The sequence below is a fragment of the Thamnophis elegans genome, chromosome Z, assembly GCF_009769535.1.
Source record: "Thamnophis elegans isolate rThaEle1 chromosome Z, rThaEle1.pri, whole genome shotgun sequence".
NCBI classification, from domain to species: Eukaryota; Metazoa; Chordata; class Lepidosauria; order Squamata; family Colubridae; genus Thamnophis; species Thamnophis elegans.
The window spans coordinates 8,816,419-8,835,959 of record NC_045558.1 but is presented as its reverse complement, the minus strand read 5'-3'; the positions used below and the strand labels follow the sequence as shown (position 1 = coordinate 8,835,959).

At 44.6% G+C, this 19,541-nt stretch overlaps 1 protein-coding gene across 1 annotated transcript; it reads right to left on the bottom strand.

The window, feature by feature from the left end:
- Window positions 1-1,072: 1,072 nt before the first annotated feature.
- On the bottom strand, window positions 1,073-19,243 carry CZH9orf152 (chromosome Z C9orf152 homolog). The gene is made up of 2 exons (XM_032238009.1): window positions 18,753-19,243; window positions 1,073-2,094 (listed from the first exon to the last, which is right to left on the bottom strand). Exons 1-2 carry the CDS (start codon window positions 19,027-19,029, stop codon window positions 1,613-1,615), a joined length of 759 nt encoding a protein of 252 aa, XP_032093900.1. The 5' UTR covers window positions 19,030-19,243; the 3' UTR covers window positions 1,073-1,612.
- Window positions 19,244-19,541: the final 298 nt, after the last annotated feature.

Genomic DNA, 19,541 nt, shown 5'->3' with positions numbered 1-19,541 from the left:
GTGGAAGTAGCTGCAATTCTACATTAGCGGCATCCAACCTTGGCAACTTTAAGACTTGTGGACTTCAACTTCCAAAATTCTCCCAGCCATCCTAAGTTGCCAAGGTTGGACATCCCTGTTCTACATAATCTTTCCTTAAAATTGCAAACATAACTCCTTGAGCAGGGGTGTCAAACTCAATTTCATTGAGGACCGCATCAGAGTTGAGTTTGGCTTTTGAGGATGGGCAGGGGATGTGGCCAGCTCAACATCACTCGTGTTGGGGGCACTTTTGATGGTCCGAGCACTCTGCCCTCCCGAGCTCTGTTTTCACTGGCAGACACACCACGGGCTTGTCCTTCACTTAGATGTGCCCCAGAGTGGCCCAATGGGGCACATCTAAGCACCCGGTTCCACCACAAAACCGCGATGCCCTTATCCGCGCCGACATAAGTGCGGAGGCAAATCCGCGGCGTCCGAAGCGCTAAGAAAAAAATGACCCTACCGCCGCGACAACAGCGCGGTGACAGAAGGGCGTTCTACATGCTTCGTTCTTTGCCTCCAAAGGTAGCCCTCCTCCTCCAGCTGACAGCGGCAGCGGGCACGGGGCAAAGCGGGCTGCCCAGCAGCAGCAGCCCGCGGGAAGGGTCCAGCTCAGCCGCGGGGGGCAGCAGGAAGCGGAGGAGGACGCAGCAGCGGCGGCAGCTGAGGCTCTCCCGGGCCGGCGAAGCGGGCTTGCCCAGTGGCGGCAGCCGCCCATCCAAGGAGATGTTGTTGAGGAAGAAGAGGGCGGCCTGCCTCTGCCGGGCAAGCCCGCTTCGCCGGCCCTGGGAGAGCCTCAGCCGCTGCCGCTGCTGCGTCCTCCTCCGCCGCCAGCGTCAGCGGCCCTGCTCGGGCCCCCCGCGGGCTTCCTGCTGCCCCCCGCGGCTGAGCTGGACCCTTCCCGCGGGCTGCTGCTGCTGGGCAGCCCGCTTTGCCCCGTGCCTGCTGCCGCTGTCAGCTGGAGGAGGAGGGCTACCTTTGGAGGCAAAGAACGAAGTATGTAGAACGCCCTTCTGTCGCTGCGCTGTTGTCCCCGCGGTGATGACGCGCGATGATGACGTCGCGACTTTAGTGACGCGATTTAATCTCCGCTATTTTGCGTAGCGCGGTTTTGTCGTGCCACGAAGCACCCCATGGTCTGGAACTGTCCCCAGGGCCTTGAGTTTGAAACCACTGTCCTAGAGCAATGATTCTTAATCTTTGCCACTTTAAAAGAGATAGACTTCAATTCCCAGACATCCTCAGCCAGTATGGGGGTTTGTGAGAAATGATGTAGGGTCTCCTGCTTGAGCGGGGAGGCGAGGTGCTGGAGTAGATGACCTAAAAGGTTCCTTCCAACTCTGTTAATCTGATAATTCTGGGAGTTGAAGTCCACCCCTCTTAAAGGTTGGCCAAGGTTGCGAAACACTGCCTTACAGAAACATTGATTTAAAATAGTACATGTGAGTCCATCAGTTTTCATGTTCACAGGAACAGAAACGCTACCTGTATATTTCAGGCAAATTATACCTGTGCACGAGGAAAAAAGAAGCTTTCTGTATCTACTTTACCTGTAGTGATAGGCCTACCACTGTCTTCTATTACACAATTCTCATTGGGAGACATATAACCCCAGTTTCCTTGCAGCTTCAGAAATCTTGGGGTTTTTCTTCTGAGGGAAAGGGTAATAAGATAGCTTAGTAGATGTTGGTTTTGAAGCTGAGATGTTGAGGCTGGAATAAGCCCAAATGGAAGTTACTGATGTCCGAGTTGAGTTGGAACTGACCATCTCTTCAGGAGGGCGTGAATTTTCCTCTTTGATGGCGAATGCAATGGCCGGTTCAGTGCTGTCTAATGACTCTTCACAAGACCACATGCTATGTTCAATCCGGTTTTGGACACCATCACAAGGCTGTCCCTGGTGACGTGCCAGACGGTGGATACCAAGATGTATCCGCCATGGTGAGCTGTCTTGTCCATTTCCCTGCCAGGGCAAATCCACTTTGATCTCTCTTCCTTTCAATGCTTTCCTCATGGTCTTGTTAATTAAAACAGCACTGATCATGGATTCCTTGGGAATGCTCCCATTTCCACCTGTGAAGAAAATTCAATTTTAAAAGGAAAATCTTACTTTCTGATAATGCGTTAATATGTATAGAAGTATTTCTCAACCTCTGTGAGTTTAAGATGTGTGGACTTCAACTTCCACAGCCAGCTATGATGCATTATAGCCCTCAATCCTTTATGGCCAATTTGTGAGCGGAGAAAACACAGTTGAGATTCAACTGTTCTCCTGAATCATTAGATAATTGCTTATGCAGTTTGGAGAACCGGTATGAGGTGTTTTTTTTTATTTTATTCTCTCTCCCTTTAGTTAATAGCTCCACTTAACAGTTGTAGCTGGAATACAGGCTGAATCAAGTCAATAAACAACAGGAACTGACAGGATAGGGGCAGGGAAACCCATCAATCACCCATCTAGGGATGGGCTTAACGTCCTCCCTTCAGGAAGAAGGACAAGATTACAAACATTTTCATTATGAAGAGTATTTAAGTAACACTTCTGTGATCAGCTGATACACCCTGGAGTTTCCCAAGACCTTTTACAAATGCTGCAGTGTTGGCTACTTCTTGCTTCTTCCTGGGGGGTGCGGGGAGATACAGGAAGGGACAATGAAGCATTTTGATCATACAGGCTGTGAATTTAATGAATCTGTGGTCCATCCAGCTGTACTGCTTGTGCTGTGAAGCACCCAATGTAGAACATAGAGAACATAGAATAATGGAGTTGGAAGGGTTAATATCTTTTGGCAGCACACCCAGGCTTTCAATTAGCTTGAGCGGCTGCTCTTAGTTTCCCTCTCAGCTGCTGTGTTTGCTTTGGGGTTGATTTTTTTTTAAAAAGAGGAATGGCTGTTATAGGTTTTCTGCATTGTTTTAGTGGTGCCTGGCACTGTCCTTTTGGGGTGCACTTCCCTCACTCTTTTTGAAAGCCTCTAGTGATGGAGCACCCACAACGTCTGAAGGCAAGCCATTCCATTGGTCCAGTGGTGGGATACGATCGGTATGCCCCGGTACGGGCGTACAGGTGTCTGCTGGGAGCCCCAGATGCCATTCTGGTACAGTGCTCTGGAGGGCCCACTCGTCCGCCCATTCTCCTTACCGCTATTTGAGCCGATTGGGGCATTTGCGCACGTGCACAGAGTGTATGGCTCCTGCACGATGCTCCACTGAGCAGCTAGAGTGTCACAGGTGGTGGGTACGCATGTGTGTGCTGTTAAGTATGCACGTGGTGGGCTCCCGGCCCCGTTGCACCATATTGGTTGCACTGGGATATGGAACCCACCACTGCATTGGCCTCACCTTAGGAAATTTCTTCTTAGTCCTACATTGTTCTCTCTTTGGTTAGTTTCCATGCATTGTTTCTTTTTGTGCCTTTTGGTGCTTTGGAAAATAGATTGACTATCTCATTTTTGTAGGATTCCCTCAAATTTCCTGACAGAACAATTAATCAGTGGAACAATTTGTCTCCAGAAGTTATAAATGTTCCAACACTGGAAGTTTTCCTGCCTAAGTAGGGAGTTGGATTAGAAGACCTCCAAGGTCCTTTCCAACTTTGTTATTCTAGTCTAAACATTGGAACAGGGCTGTTTTATTGTGACTTGGACTAAGGAGAAATTTCCTAAGGATGAGACCAATCAAGTTGGCCACGCCCACTGAGTCACATGACTCATTTCCCACAGAAAACACAGGGAGTCACAAAACCTGGGTAGGTGTGGCTGGGGGAGGGTATCAAGCAGGGGTGGGTTTCAGGTGGTTCGCGGCGGTCCCAGAACCCGGAAGTAAGTAACTTCCGGGAACGCCGAAGGATCCACCCACCCGCCCGCGTTTCTTACCCGGTTTTGACGAGTTCTGCGCTTCCACGCATGTGCAGAACGCATACAGCGCCTGCGCGATCCTCCAGGAGCAGCTGGAGCATCGCACAGGCACTAGTACGCATGCGTGCACTGCGCGCATGCTCGAGGACACCGGACCGGTTGGAACGGGGCGAGAAACCCACCCCTGGTATCAAGTGACTGGGTGGAAGTAACATTGAGTTGGTCACGCCCACCAAGCCACACTCACAGAACCCCACCACTGGTTTGAAAGCCTACTACACATTCCAGAGTTCAGCATTTCAGCGTTTATATGCCACAAATGATGCCATATTTTTTTAAAAAAAAAGCTTAGAAGAGAGCGCATCCTTGACTTACGACCATTTGTTCAGTGACCATTTAAAATTATGACAGTGTTGAAGAAAGTGTCTTGCAATCGGTTCTCACGCTTACAATGTTTTCAATGTCCCCAAAACCACAACATGCATGTGCTTGGTGACTAGCATGGATTACAGTGGTTGCAGCCTCCTAGGGTAATGTCACCATTTGCAACCTTCATAGCTGGCTTCGGAAAAGCCCAAGTCACTTAATGATTGTGGCAAAATAGGTTGTAAAATCGGGCACGACTCACTTAACAGCCACATCTTTCGTGTGTGTGCACCATTTTAAATTTTAAAAGATGGCTGGAAACAGACATAGATCTTCCTTAGAGACTTAGTCACGTGCAGTGCAACCTTTTCTGATAAACTTTATACTTTGAGTGCTTCCTCAGGGGAACAAATGCAGTCCCACTGGCAGATGAAGAGTTGCCGTGAGATTAATCTTATACCCAAATAGAGAGAGTCCTCACTAAGCGATCACAATTGGAACTGGGAACTTGGTCGTTTAGCAAAGTGGCCACTAAGTGAAACCAAAACTGCTTATGATCTTATTTCAGCTTCCCTTTCCTTTAGGTACCTGTGAAGATTGTAAATGCAAGGGTTGATTTCAAAGTTACTCTTTCATCACCATTATAATTAGGAACAATCACTAAATGAGGACTGGCTGTAGCTATTATTATACTTCTGAATTTAAAAAACAACAACACCAAACCACATTCTTTTAATTTAGAAGTAATGAAAAGAAGCCCAGAAATAGTTTATTGACCCCCAAACCAATAGACACGGTTTTAGTTCATACATCCTTTTCATAATCCCTTTTAGTTTGAAGTTGTATTTGTTCAACAACCTGGTAAAAGGTGTTGGCATTCTTTTATAGGAAACCTATTTCCAAATGTCTCTTCATTGTCCCTTTTACCTGCTGCGATGAACAATCCAACAATCAATCCTTTAATTGTTAGAAAAGGAATGTCTTCAGCTCTTCTACTTTAAGTACCCTTGAACTGGCCCTGTTCTCCCCTGCATAGCATTTCTTCATTTTTTTTTACTGCTGTTTTTTTGTTTTTGTTTTGAAGAAGGCAATATTTCATAGTTTATTCTTTTCAACCACTACATTCAACCACTTTGCATGTCTGTAAGAGGTGTGCGGAGAAAAGGCATCGGGAACAAAGCCCCTCAAAATCACTTGGTTATTGTTGTATCTTGGGGTGCAAATTAGATTTCCTACCAGGCTGCCAGGTGAGATACCCATATCTGTTGTCTTGCCAAGAACCTCGTAGACATTTCCTAGGTTGTACCTAGAAAGCACCATATTTTAGTTCAATAAGACAGCACACACAGTGTGGTAGTAGACTGTTCTCAACTTGTGGCAGAATGGAATCTAGAATTACAGTCATAATTCATGATGGTTGTTAAGTGGGTCATCATGTAAATGCGCCCAAATTTATGACCTCTCTTTTGTGGCAGTCATTAAGTGAATGCCACAGTCACTAAGCAAAACCCGGATTGTTAACCCCATGTGGCAATCATTAAACAAACCCATTTTAGCCAATAGGACTTTTTTTTTTTTTGGCTGGAAATCGGAATTTTGGCAAAAAAAAAAAATGTAAATTGTCGTCATTTGACTGTGAGACACAACAAATAGGTGTAAAATGCAGGCCAGTTGCAAAGCACACGCCTGAATGTGGTGCTGGCTGTCAGAACTTCAAAACTGGGTTGTAAGTAGTTTAAGGGGATGCATTGTGACTTTGAATTACTATTTATTTGTCTTGTATGCCGCCCACTCCGGAGGACTGAATGGTGGCTAAGTGACTGATGGTGGATCAAGGGCTACCTCTAGTTTCTCGGTATCCTCCCTGCCTTTCTAGTTCCTGGCATTAGGACGTCTTATTCCCTTGATGGCTCTTTTAGACAGAGCAAAGTGCAATCTTGAACTCCAAGCCAATGAAGCAAATCTACTGAAATACATACAAGTATTTTTCAGCTTTATTCATATGAGCACCTGCTCTCTCTCTCTCTCCTTTGCTCCACCTCCCACAAGATTTAGAGGAATTACCTGTAGATTTTGATTTACAACATTTGTTCATGTTGACAGTTCAACTTTACAACGGAACGGAAAAATGTGACTTAGGACCGCTTTTCCCAGTTACGACCTTTGCAGCATCCCCATGACCATGCGAAAGAAATTCAGACGGCAACCGGTTCATACTTGTGACCGTTGCTGTGGTCCCAAGGTCATGTGACACCCCCCCTTTTGTTCCTTTCTCACCAAGGCAATGGGGGGAGCCCAGATTCACATAACAACCGGGTTACTAACTTACCTACCGCAGTGACTCACTTAACAACTGTGGCAAGAAAGGTTGTAAAATGGGACAAAGCTCACTGAACAAATGTCTCACTTAACAAGAGAAATGTTAGGCTCAACAGTGGTTGTAAGTCAAGGACTGTCTACCTGTATTAATTTATTTTGTCTGGTCTTGGGGTTGCTAGGTTTTTTTTTTTTTGTAAGGAATGAAAATTTTCCTTAGTTTTGCCAGACTGAGACAGTTGCAGCAGTGAATGTCTCCGAAAGGGATTCACCCATATTTTCTAGGAAATCCTTCCAGTGTTAGTAGAAATCCATACTGTCTGTCAGCCACTTGGTGTCATACTTGGTGTAAAGCACACTGCCTTTCCTCTTGACCTGCCAATATTAGTTTTTTTTTGTTTTTCCCAAAAGTTACGGCTTCCTATTTCTCCCCCACCCCCCCTCGATCTCCTTTAAAAAGGTGATTTTAATCTTCTATTACAAATTTGGCAAACTAATGCTTTCCTGGGCTGATTTTAAAATGGCTGGCCTTGTTTAAGATACTTGTTTAAATACTTGTTTAAAACGCATGTTGCTGCTGCTGTTAAAAACTGTTTGTTCTGTTTGTTTGATCTGCAAGATCTGTTCTTAACAGGACAATTAACAATATTACTTTTGACATTAAAGGCCAAGAAAGTTTAGCTGCAAGTTATTTGAAGGACTTTCTTGCATCAAACGAATTAACTAGAGTAAAGAAAAAAAATATATTTGTAGCTCAGGGTTGAAAGGAGGGGTCCTTGGCACTTGCTGAGCTTGGCTGTTTTCTTGCAGATGGTTTACTGCCCAAACTAGATAATGTAGAAAGTTAGCATCCTAGAAGAATGAAATATTTTAGGAAATATTAAAAAGGTAGAATGTTGTATTTGCCTGAATGAGAGGTTTTTTAGAGGAAGAAAGCAGCCCCCATCTTTCTTAATAGTCCTCAGCAGATGTCAGCACTTAAGTGACAAAGAGATAGATAGCTCTATTCATAAGCAAATACCCAAGATCCAACAAAGGTAGGATTAGCCCTCAGCCAAAATAGGAATTGCCCAACGCCCCTTCATTGCATCACCTTCCAAACCTGACCCAAACTTAGCTGAGACAACCTATACAGCCAGCTATGACCCCTGCATACAACAGCCTATAGAATACATGTTCTTGCACAGGAACAGGACGTTCAAGTGCAAACCCAGGAAAAGATATCAAAACCCCTCACTCTCAACTCCATGTGGTCAGGTGCCCAGAACCATGTGCTTTGTGGTTCTGTTCATCATTAAACCAGCTTTCCAATCAGCCTCCATATCTCCAGTGCCTTTCTCCTGGTCTGGAACTGAACGGGATGGATATTTCTTCCCAGCAATTACATTATCAGTGCTGGACCTGCACCAGTGATGTTACCTACTAATGAAATGTCTCCAAAAAACCCCAAGCAAGCTCAGAAGTAACCAGAGGTTTGGAGATCCTGACCTTATAACTCTAGGAGTAAGGTGCTGGGGGTGAGAGGTGGGTGGTGGGTGGGTGGGAGGCAGGAATTGGGAAACTCAGTATGGTGGTTTCTAAGATGTAATCAAAGCTCACTCCTCACTTTTAGCAAATAAAAGAAAAGTTGGAGTTTGATGTTTTTGAGCATTGTAATTTTTTTATGGCAATTCCATTTCTGTGATCTCCCATTAGGCGCATAAAATATAGTACAGTGGACATATTTTTTTGGAAGAAACAAAAGGCAAACCTAAAAAGGGGGACAAATCTCAAAGTTCACAAGGACAGAAAATTGTTTTAGACATGTGAAAAATCACTAAATAAAATTAGAAAGGAAAATTCAAGAGCCAAACCAAGGAAAACTTTACAAAAATGCATATTCTAATACAAAATCTCTAACATCAAGTATTATCAAGCACTAGCAAGATAATTTGATTGTCCGTATTATTTTCACATGAACGTAAAAGACTGCATTAAGTGGGCAAAAGGACCATAATAAATAAATAAAGAATAAAAGTCAGGTGTTTTTTTTTAAAGTATTCTGCCTTTTAAATTGTTAGATTTAGAGTAACATTCTGAAATAAAGAGCTGTCCTTTATAATAAAGAATATATGGTAGCTGAAGATAAGCATGTTTTATGCAGAGTTTAATAGCTTTCTTGGTTTTTAAAAATGGTATCTACAAGATCAGAATTTAGTGGCATAAACTCGGGGGCGGGCAGGCAAGCGGGCGCCTTTCTCGCACACAGACGGGCACGACCTGGGAGACACAGGGAAAGGCGCCCGCTCGCCAGCCCACCCACCCTTGGGCTCCGGGGGCAGCACCTTCCCAGCGCCGCCGCTGCCGCGCTGCTTCCTTCGCGCCCTGTGGAGCCCAAGGGTGGGCGGGCTGGCGAGCGGGCGCCTTTCTCGCACACAGGGAGCCAAATCCTTTTGAGAGGGGACGGGCACGACCTGAGAGACACAGGGAAACTCCGCAAAGGGGGAGAAGGAGAGGAGGGCCGTCTCCTCCCCCCAGCCGCCCTACTGTGGAGGGACAAAGACTAGTGGAGGAGGCGGGGTGCGGGTGAGGGAAGCCAGACCGTGGCCTCCCTTGCTAAAGGCCACCGCCGCCTACCCGAAGCGGCGAAGCCTCCCGATTCCCACTGGTACCGTTACTCACCAGTTAAGCAGCAAGCAAACAGTGAAGACGAAATGAAATGGAGACTCGTGTGGCCTGCTAAGCTAAGCGGACTCTAGCCAATCAGTGAGCTGGCTGGGATGGAAATTTTTAAGCACGCCACGTGCTTAAAGTTTTCCATCCCAGCCAGCTCACTGATTGGCTGGAGTCCAGGCCAATCAGTAAGCGGCAGGCTGGGCTGGCTTAGATTTTTAGTGTAGAACGGAACGAGCGAGCGAGCTAGCAGCTGATGGGCGGGGGAGCGAGCGAGCTGCGAGCGCCAAAATAAAGCGGGTTTTTTTGAGAACGGCCCGGGACGCGGGAAAAATTATGGGAAGGCGTGCCTGTCCCGCCAGATGCGGGACGTTTGGTCACCTTAGTTTAATGACTGTTCAAAGTTACAATGGCACCGTAAAAAGTGATCTGATTAATTTTCACACCTACAACCACTGCAGCATCCCCATGGTGACAGGGTCAAATTTAACTACTGCAATGTTTCACTTAACAAAAGTAGCAGGTAAAGTTGTAAAATTGAACAAACTCACCTAAAAAATTTCTCATTTAACAACATAAATTTTGTGGTTAGTTATGGCCATATGTTGAGGACTACCTGTAGCAGATTTTCTGCAAGATGGATCACAAAGCAGATTTCTTCTTGAGCCTGTAGCGAACTCTGTAATGATCTAGCCTAGCGGAAGGAAGCATGGCATGCTATGGAGTATGGCAATCTTGCTGAAATGAATGGGCAGAAAGAACTGCTTCATCCATAGATAAATTAGGTAATTAGAGGCCAATTATTACGCTCTTGTAGCAACTGGCAACTGGCCCAGAGTTCTTTCTCCATGAACGAGTCTCATGCTACTTTTTAAACATATGGGTCTAACGCATGAATCTTCTTCACTCTAGTAACCTTTAGAAGTGTTGTGATCACAACTCTTATTCTTCCAGGCCTTTCCAGGCCTGGGATTCTGGTAATTGTTAGGAAAAGTGCCTCTGTGTCATGGGAAACTCACATCTGCAATTTTCCATGTTATTGATACTTTGAAAATCTTTAGCCCTGAGCATGTATATAGAAGGCTGGTGTTTACCATGCACCTGGTCTTGAAGTAATTCCCAGTTGTTTGAACAATACTGCTGTTGGTATTATGCACGTACTGCATTTTAGGGCTAACGGGAAGACTGGCTTCAAATCTGCAACACAGACTTACTGAATAGAATAGAAGGGATAGAATCAAAATCAGATGAAGTGTTAGAATCACTTTGTAATGCTTTGGTAAGACAACACTTGGAATATTCCATCCAGTTTTGGTTGTCGCAATGTAAAAAAAAGAAGAAGATCGAGACTCTAGAAAATATGCAGAGAAGAGCAACAAAGATGATCAGAGGACTAGAGGCTAAAACATATGAAGAATGGTTATTGGAACTGGGCATGATTAATTTAATGAAAAGAAGGACTAAGGTGACATGATAGCAGCCTTCCAATATTTGAAGGGCTGCCCCATAGAAGAGACAATCAACCAATTCTCCAAAGCACCTGAAGGCAGGACAAGAAGCAACTGATGGAAACCTATCAAGGAGAGAAGCAACCTAGAATTAAGGAGAAATTTCCTGACAGTGAGGACAATTAATCAGTGGAACAACTTGACTCCAGAAGTTGTGGCTGCTCCAACACTGAATATTTTTTAAAGAAGAGATTGGACAACCATTTGTCTGAGGTGGTGTAGGATTTCCTGCCTTAGGAAGTTGGACTAGAAGATCTCTAAGGTCCTTTCCAACTCTGTTGTCCAGTATTCTGTAAATGTGCAGATGGTGTTTAGGGAGTTCAAAACTAAACTCAGCTCCCTTCTTTCATGGCTGCTGGCCTCATTCCCCAAATATATGGAGCATCTTAATTTTTATGTCATTGAGTAGGATTAGAAAATGCCTGCAAGAAATCAGCAAAGCTCAGAGAGCACCAAGATCTCTTAAAAAAATGAATTAAATTAGCCTTTCAAGCTTTCTGGAAGCTCCCTTCCTACATGAAGGCACTCAAGGGCAGTTACATGTGGAGAAGTGCTTTATCCTCACTTCCTTCATCAGCCATCTGAACTGGGCCAAAGAAACAGAAGGACAAATAGGCCTCCTATTACTGTAACGACTGGATTACTGTAACACGCTCTGCATGGGGCTGCCCCTGAAGAGTGTTCAAAGACTGCAGTTGGTCCAGAGTGCAGCCGCGCGAGCGATATTGGGTGTACCTAGATACACCCATGTTATTACACCTATCCTCCGCGAGCTGCACTAGCTCCCCATTGGTCTCCGGACGTGGTTCAAGGTGCTAGTCGTTACTTTCAAAGCCCTACATGGTTTAGGACTTGGCTACCTGAGAGACCGCCTCCTGCCATTTACCTCCCAATGACCAATAAGATCACACAGATTGGGCCTCCTCCGGGTGCCGTCAGCCGGTCAATGTCGGTTGGCGGCTCCCTGGGGGAGGGCCTTCTCTGTAGCTGCTCCAGCCCTATGGAACGATCTACCCGTAGAGATCCAGACCCTTACTACTCTTCCGGCCTTCCGCAAAGCCACTAAGACCTGGCTGTTCCAGCAGGCCTGGGGCTGTTGATCAGTATCCAGCCCCGCTCTAACAGTATGCATGGTGTGAAATTTTAATACTTGTATCCTTATTTTAAATTTTTTATATATGTTTCTTTTGTCTTGTCTGTAAGCCGCCCAGAGCTCCAAGGGAATGGGCGGCATACAAATGTTAATAAATCTAAATCTCCCCACTTGCCATTCCCCAGATGTGCTATAATAATCCCAAAAGTTGCAATGCCAACGTTTCAGAAGGAGGTTGTGCCAAATTGGAACAAGCCTGCTTTGGAATCAATGTATATTATTAAAACTGGGACAGTTTTTCATCTATCCTTAAATGGATAGAGGAGCATAAAAGGCCAGTAATGGGGAACACAGTGGAAGATGCCTCTTTGTGCCATACATATCCCCCCCCCCAAATCAAGCTGGAAGCTGAGCTAGGCTGAAAGGAACCACAGCAGGGGTGGGCTTCAAAATTTTTACCAAGGGCTTCTCTGCCCAGTTGCTGGGTGGGTGAACCCCTGCGAACTCCCATCAGCCCACCCCTGACAAGTTAAGACAGTTTTTCTTTGAAGGTTTCCATTGGTAGGAAACTATAATTCTACCCTTTCCTTTTATCCGTTTTTCCTTTAGTACAGGAGTTGGCCGTCAGTGCAACAGATCCCTAACAAGAAAGTTGAGAAAGTTCATGGTGACATAACACGATAAGCAGTAATCTAAAGGCAACACAATTCTCTCCTAGTTATATATTAAAATCCAGGATCCACATTGTTTGTTCAGTTTCCACCAGGAACATTTAGGAACATTTCAAGGTGAATTTCAGCCTGAAGGAGAGTCAGGACAACAACTTATTCTAACTTCTTGTGCTCTAGAGCAGCGGTCACCAATGGGTGATCCACGAGAAAATTTTGGTGGTCCGCAGAATTTGCATTTTTTAATATTGCACTAAATCAGGGGTCGTCAAACTATGGCCCTGGACTGGATACATGCAATGAACGCTTGTGTTGCTGCAGAGAGTCTCCCACTTTGGGGTATTTTTGTGCAGGTTGGAGGGGGGCAGAAATTCCGCCTTGGGGTCTGCTTCAGCCTCCTGGTGCGGGGCTTTGGGCGAAGGCTGGAGGGAAGCACCGCTGGTGACGAATAGCCGGAGGGCTTCCTTCCAGTGGGACTGCATCATGGCCTGGAACTGGGTGACCAGCTCAGCCCGTTGAGCCTCCAGGCGCCGGTACCCGGCCTTCCACTTCCACAGGTTTTCCCTCTGCTTGGAAAGCCTATGTTCATAGTCCTCAGTGAGGTGCTTCCACCTGAGCCTTCTTCTCGGTCAGATCCAATTTGAACTGAGCTGTTTTGCCAACTCTTTCTCGTGGTGGCTGCTTAGCTCCAGCAACTGCTTCCTGTTGGAGTCCTAAGGAGCCGGGGGGGAGGCAGGCCATGGCCATGCCCACCCAGTCACCTGACCACCTAGCCACGCCCACCCAGCCAGTAATTAGGCAGATTATATTTGTGGTCCGCTGGATTTAAAATTACTAAATTTAGTGGTCCCTGAGGTCCGAAAGGTTGGTGGTCCCTGCTTCAGATGTCTTGGAAGTCCATCTCTCATAACGCTGGCAAAGAGTTGTAGGAATTGGAATCCTGGCACATCTGGAGAGAGTTGGGAGTTTACATTGAAGCATTTCCCTTTTTCTTCAGTACCCTTTGAAAAGATTTACAGGTGGTCCACAGTTAGGACCAGAATTTCTGTTGCTAAGCCAGCTAGTTATTAAGCGAGTTGCACCTGATTTTATAAGCTTCTGGCTGTGAAAACTACGTATGTATGTAGCCCCAAGGTGTATACTGAGGAATGACAAATGAAGAATGTGTCATATTAAAATGTGGGATATAAATCTAACAAATGACCCATATACCTTGTTTTCTCAGGATACAGTTGAGTCTCCTAACAATATCTCTAGGACTGCAGGTTAAAGACCCTGATTTCAGTTTTCCTGCAAAGCAGGATTGATGCAAAACATCCAAAGATTGACTTAATTATGTACTGTAATTGACAACCCAAATACTGCATAGCTTTCTTCACAGAAGCATGTGTGTGTGTACTGTATATGTGTGCGCACACACACACACATAGATTTAATAGATTTTCACGGGTACAGGTATGCAGGTCTTGGCATATTTGGGTCTTTCCCCGTGTAAGATTGAGAGTATCTTGGCGACGTTTCGACGAGGTCCCACTCGTCATCTTCAGGCTGGTGCCTTCAGCTTCATGCCTGTGTGAGCAAAGCGTAATCGGAGCTGCCGTCTTTCTATAAATATTGGTGTGTGTGTGTGGAGTGCTGGCTTTGTTGCTGTAAGCGGATTGGTTGGCTGTGTTGTAACATCTTGATTAGCTGATGGAGTTCATGTTTGCAGATTTGTTGGCTGTTTCGTAACATCCTGTGTGGCTGAGGCTGGATGTGTACCTATTGTTCTTTTGTGTTGTAACGACCTGGGTAATGGGCTGTGTGATGACATCCTGAGCTCTATTGTAGTGATATCCTGAGTCCTGTGCTGCAACCTCCTGGGGAGTTGGCTGCATTGTAACATCCTGAGCCTTTGCATTGTAACCTCCTGAGTTCTGTGATGTAATATCCTGAGAAGATGGCTGTGGTGTAACATCCCAGGCTTTGGTTTGGCTCCGAGTTTGCGGTCTGACCATGTGTTCATGGCGTGTGTCAGTTTGCTATGTGTGGGGGTTGGAGGGGAGTGCAGCAGTTGGTGCTGCCGCCATGGTTTGGCTTCTGGATGGTGGTTGCATTTGGTCTATGGGATGGGTTTGGGTTTGAGTCTGGTGAGGGTGATTGGTGGTTGCATCCTGGGTCAGTTTTCGTGGCTGAGACTCGTTTGTTGACTAGGGCTTGTTTCCAGATGTCTGGTAGGTGGGAGGTATCGTCATGTTTATTCATGCTGTGGGGGTGTTTCCCTATTTCTATGGCTTCCATAATTATTCTCTTGCTGAAGTGTTCAGTTTGGGGGATTAATTTGGTTCTTTCAAAATCAATTTCATGTCCTGTTGCTTTAAGGTGCTGGAAAAGGAAGGAAGTTTTTTCTTCTTTTCTGACTGCGTTCTTGTGTTTTGTGATGTGTGCATTTATTCTCCTATTAGTTTGTCCACCACCCAGGTCATTTCAATACAAAAGAACAACGGACACACAGCCAGCACCTCAGCCATACAGGATGATACGAAACAGCCGACCAATCTACAAACATCAACTCCATCTACCAACCAGAATGCAACTACACAGCCAATCAACCCACTTACAGCAACAAAGCCAGCACTCCACCCCCAGAGAGACCGCAGCTCCGACCACGCTTTATTTGCACAAGCACAAAGCCAAAAAACACCAGCCTGAAGACATACATACATACATACATACATACATACATAGATACATACATACATAAATTTTTGCTGATGATTAAATGAAGGGAGACAGATATAGATTTATTTCAAGCTATTTAGCTGTCATCAGCTAACAATACCTTTACTGGGATTTGAACGTGGGCTATTTTACATGTTAGGCAGTTATAATAACCTCTAAGGCACAAGCTCTCCTCTCTTATCAGCTGAGCTAGGGGAATGATTAGATGTTTTGTCAAAGCACCTGGTATTCCCAAATATGGGAGCATACTGCTTCCTATTTGCCTTTCAGCCCCATTCCAGGAGGCTTCCAGGCAGACAAACCATTTTGTGTTGCATTTTTGCTGATAAAGAAATGAAGGGAGACTAGTATATATCTATTTCAAGCTATTTAGCTCTCATCAGCTAGCCATACCCTTACTGGGATTACTGGGACTTGGGCATCCCAAGTGCTTTGACAAAAGAAAAAAAAAACACTTAATCATTCCCCTGGCTCAGCTATTAAGGGAGGAGAGCTTGTGGCTTAGAGGTTATTATAACTGCCTAACATGTAAAATAGCTCAATTTCAAATCCCAGTAAGGGTATGACTAGCTGATGAGAGCGAAATAGCTTGAAATAGACCTATACTAGTCTCCCTTCATTTATTTATCAGCAAAAATGCCGTGTCTGTGTGTATAAACTAATGGCAATATTTGGCAATCAAAGTGAACATTTGTAGATGTTAAGACAGGCTAAACTAGAAGATCAGTGGACAGTCCATGTGTTGATGTGAAATCAACATCTGGTTTCCATGGACCATCCGTTGATCTTCTAGTTTAGCCTGTCCTCTACTAATGTTCACTTTGATTGCCATACATATCATAAAGCAGGTGAAAAGCATTACAGGTACTCCTTAACCATTTGTTTACTGGCCATTTGAAGTTACTGAAAAAAGTGACTTATGACCATTTTGAAGCTTGTCAACCGTTCCAGCATCTCCATGGCCACGTGATCAAAACTGATGTGCTTGTATGGATTTGTCATCACCTCTTAGAACAGTGTTTCTCAACCTTAGCAACTTGAAGATGTCTGGACTTCAACTCCCAGAATTCCCCAGCCAGCGAATGCTGGCTGGGGAATTCTGGGAGTTGAAGTCCGGACATCTTCAAGTTGCCAAGGTTGAGAAACACTGTCTTAGAACCTTCCCAGGTGGCTTCTTCTTCCAATGAGCAAAGTCAACGGGGGAACCAAGATTTGCTTAAGGACTGCCTGATTCACAACTGCAGTGATTCACTTGACAGCCATGGCGAAAAAGGTCATAAAACGAGATGCAGCCCACTTAAAAATTGCCTTTCTTAGCAACAAAAAAATTGGGCACAGTCGTGATTGTAAGTTAAGGTTTACCTCTAGTGAGCTCTGCTTTAAAAAAAAAACCAAAAACCCAGTCCTCCTGTAGGAATCGTCAGCCAACAAGTTAATTTGCACATGGTACAATGCCTTTATTTATTAAATTAGCTGTTCCTACTCCTGCAAGAACAGAATCCTTGGCAGGGCTTAAGAAAGAACATTAAGCCATTGTGGAATGAACAACAGAGAAAACATCCATGGAACGGACAATTCAAAACTGAAACGAACAGAGATTTGCATACAATGGTATTATTTAGAAATGATGATCTTGAGAACCAGTTTGGCATAGAGGTGGAAGTGTTGGACCAAAGCCCAGGAGACAGTAAGTCCCAGCCCTCCTTTAGTCACGGAAGCAGGCTGGGTGAGTTTTGCCCGTTACTCTCTATCAGCCCAGCCCACTTCATAGATAAAATAGAGACAGGATATGATTTCTGAGTAGAAATCTTAAGACAAAAGAAATTGAAAAACCATCCTGGAAGAAATCAGTGTCAAACCATTCTGTACAGATAGTCCTCGACTTACAGCCATTCATTTAGTGACCAGGTGAAGTTACAACAGCACTGAAAAACTTATGGCCTGTCCTCACATTTACGCAGCACCCACAACCAAAATGTGGAAGCTTGGCAATTGGCAATTTATGATGGTAACAGGATTCCGAGTCATGTGATTGCCATCTGTGTCCTTCCCAGCCGGCTAAGTCAGTAAGGGAATCCGGATTCACTTAATGACTGCATGATTCACATAACAACTACAGTGATTCACTTGACAATCATGGCAAACGTTTTGTAAAGTCAGGTGCAACTTAATTAACAACTGTCTTGTTTATCAACAGATAAACAAGTTGTAGTTGTAGGTCAAGGAATTACCTGTACCGTTACTCAGAAAACCCCTTGGCTGCATTCCTCAAGTCACCCAAAAACTGAATTTACCTCAAAGGAAAAAAAATTATATCCTAAGTATGCTGAGTTTTCTACCCTGCTTCCCTAAAAATAAGACCTCCCTGGATAATAAGCCCAATTGGGCTTTTCAGTAGATGCACTAAAATAAACCCTCCCCCAAAAATATTGCAAAACAGCAGCAGCCATGAGGTGACCATGCTCGCTGCCCCCTGCCCCTCAAAAATAATGACCTCCCCAAAAATAAGGCAACATGCTTACTTTGAGAGTCAAAAGAAAATAAGATCCTGTCTTATTTTCGGAGAAACATGGTACTTTTCAAGTTTTCTGGGACTGTCCTTCCAAGAACAGTTTTTTTAAAATTCTTTATCCAAATGGATGAATAAAAGATCTTAATTTTTTTAAAAAGTATCTCAAGTTCTAGGAAAAAAATTCACCTTATGACATGTCTACTCCAGAGCACATTCAGCCAGTTTGCACCACTTTGAGAGAATCGGTTTCTGAGCAGTTTGGTGAACTGGTTGTTGGGAAAAAATAATTAGGGCAGAGAACCGGTGGTTAAATTATTTGAATCCCACCAATGACACCTACTGTAATTCGATCAAACAACTGAATCAACCGGTATATTTTGATTACTTCTGTTGGCTTAGTATTTTAAAAACATGGAGGGACAGCTCTAGCTATTTGTCCTTTATCTTTTCTCCTATACAAAATGAGTTGGGTTCCTGGAACCATTTAATTAAACACTTTTTGAATTGCAAATCCAGTTATTTTCCCGTCGTGCCAGATTTTTCTTCCGTTTGCTGAGTTCTTTAGTATCCTGCTTAGATTTGGGAAGGTTCAAAACCTCTCCCTTTCCCCGCTCCAAATCAGTAAATTAAAGGAAACCCCAGAGCAGGATTAAACAAGTATGCCATAGGGCCCACCGGGAAGAAAGGTTAACTATTGCTGTCAGCAGTATAGAGGAAAACGCATGTTAAACTTCTCCCCGCAGCTGGCAGTAAGTCCCAAGTAACACTGAAAGACATGCCTCTGAGTAAACACCCGTAGGAATAAGATTCCTTGTCTGCTCTCAAAGGCACCATTGTGAGTCTTGTGGCATCTTGAAGATTAACAGACGCACAACATATGGCCCACTGCATCGGCTAATTTTCAAGATGGCATAAGAAATTTCACCATAAAATCTAATGAAAAGTTGCCTTTCTCAGTGTAAACTCCAAGATCTTGGGTGTACAGCGTGGAATTTAGGAATGCCTGGTTGTCAGACTCTCTGTTGCTCCAAAACATACCTGTTTTAAACACGACGACATGGGTGTGCAGCTTCTGCTTCTCTTTTAAGTAGTGGTATTGCTCCTGGAGCCGGTTTACGTCCATCTTGCTGGGCGGCCTGGAACTGTCTGTGGCTTGCTGGTCCGATGAGTGACTCACTAGAAAAACACCACTCATATATTTATAAGCCTTCGCCACCTGCTCCCATAAGAAAGACAAAACCAGGCACAAGCAATGTAGGTCCCTCATCCTGGTACCATTGGAAAGAGGTTGTGGCCGAAGGACAGCTGGTTTCATTCAGCTGCAGTACGCGCTTTGCTCCAGGTAAAGCAATTTGCCGAGCACCTGAATGCAGCTTTAAGAGGCAAAAAAATGGTCTGGCTTGAACTGTTGTTGATTTAAGACTAAATCTAGGACGCGGTGCCAAAATCCTACACGTAGCACAAAAGTTCATCTAACTTAGCCAGGTGCACAAAAGAGCCGGGATGCCGGTTGACGTTACAACTGCAGTTTACACAGAGGCGGTGTCCGGTCTTCTTCCTGTCTTCCTTCTTCTTTCATTTCCTTCTGTTTATTTTGAGGGATTGATTAACTCGATTTCAACTCCTAGTGACTACATAGGTGGGTTTTTTTTAAAAAAAATTATTTATATTTAAATAAATGATTATTTATTTCTATTTCTTATTAGTATGGTTGGTTGCACAGGCACCGGTGTGTTTAGATTGGATCTGGCATTTTTGTTACCCTATGGAGCCCTTCCCAAATGTTGTTTAATAATATTAAGGGCATTGTCACAAGATGTAAGCCGT

Excerpts from the sequence above, each read along its gene's own strand:
- CZH9orf152 (XM_032238009.1), bottom strand. The coding sequence starts at position 19,029 with ATGAAACCAGCTGTCCTTCGGCCACAACCTCTTTCCAATGGTACCAGG. Across the intron at positions 2,095-18,752 it reads TGTCGTCGTGTTTAAAACAG|GTGGAAATGGGAGCATTCCC; the intron begins GTATGTTTTGGA and ends TTTTCTTCACAG.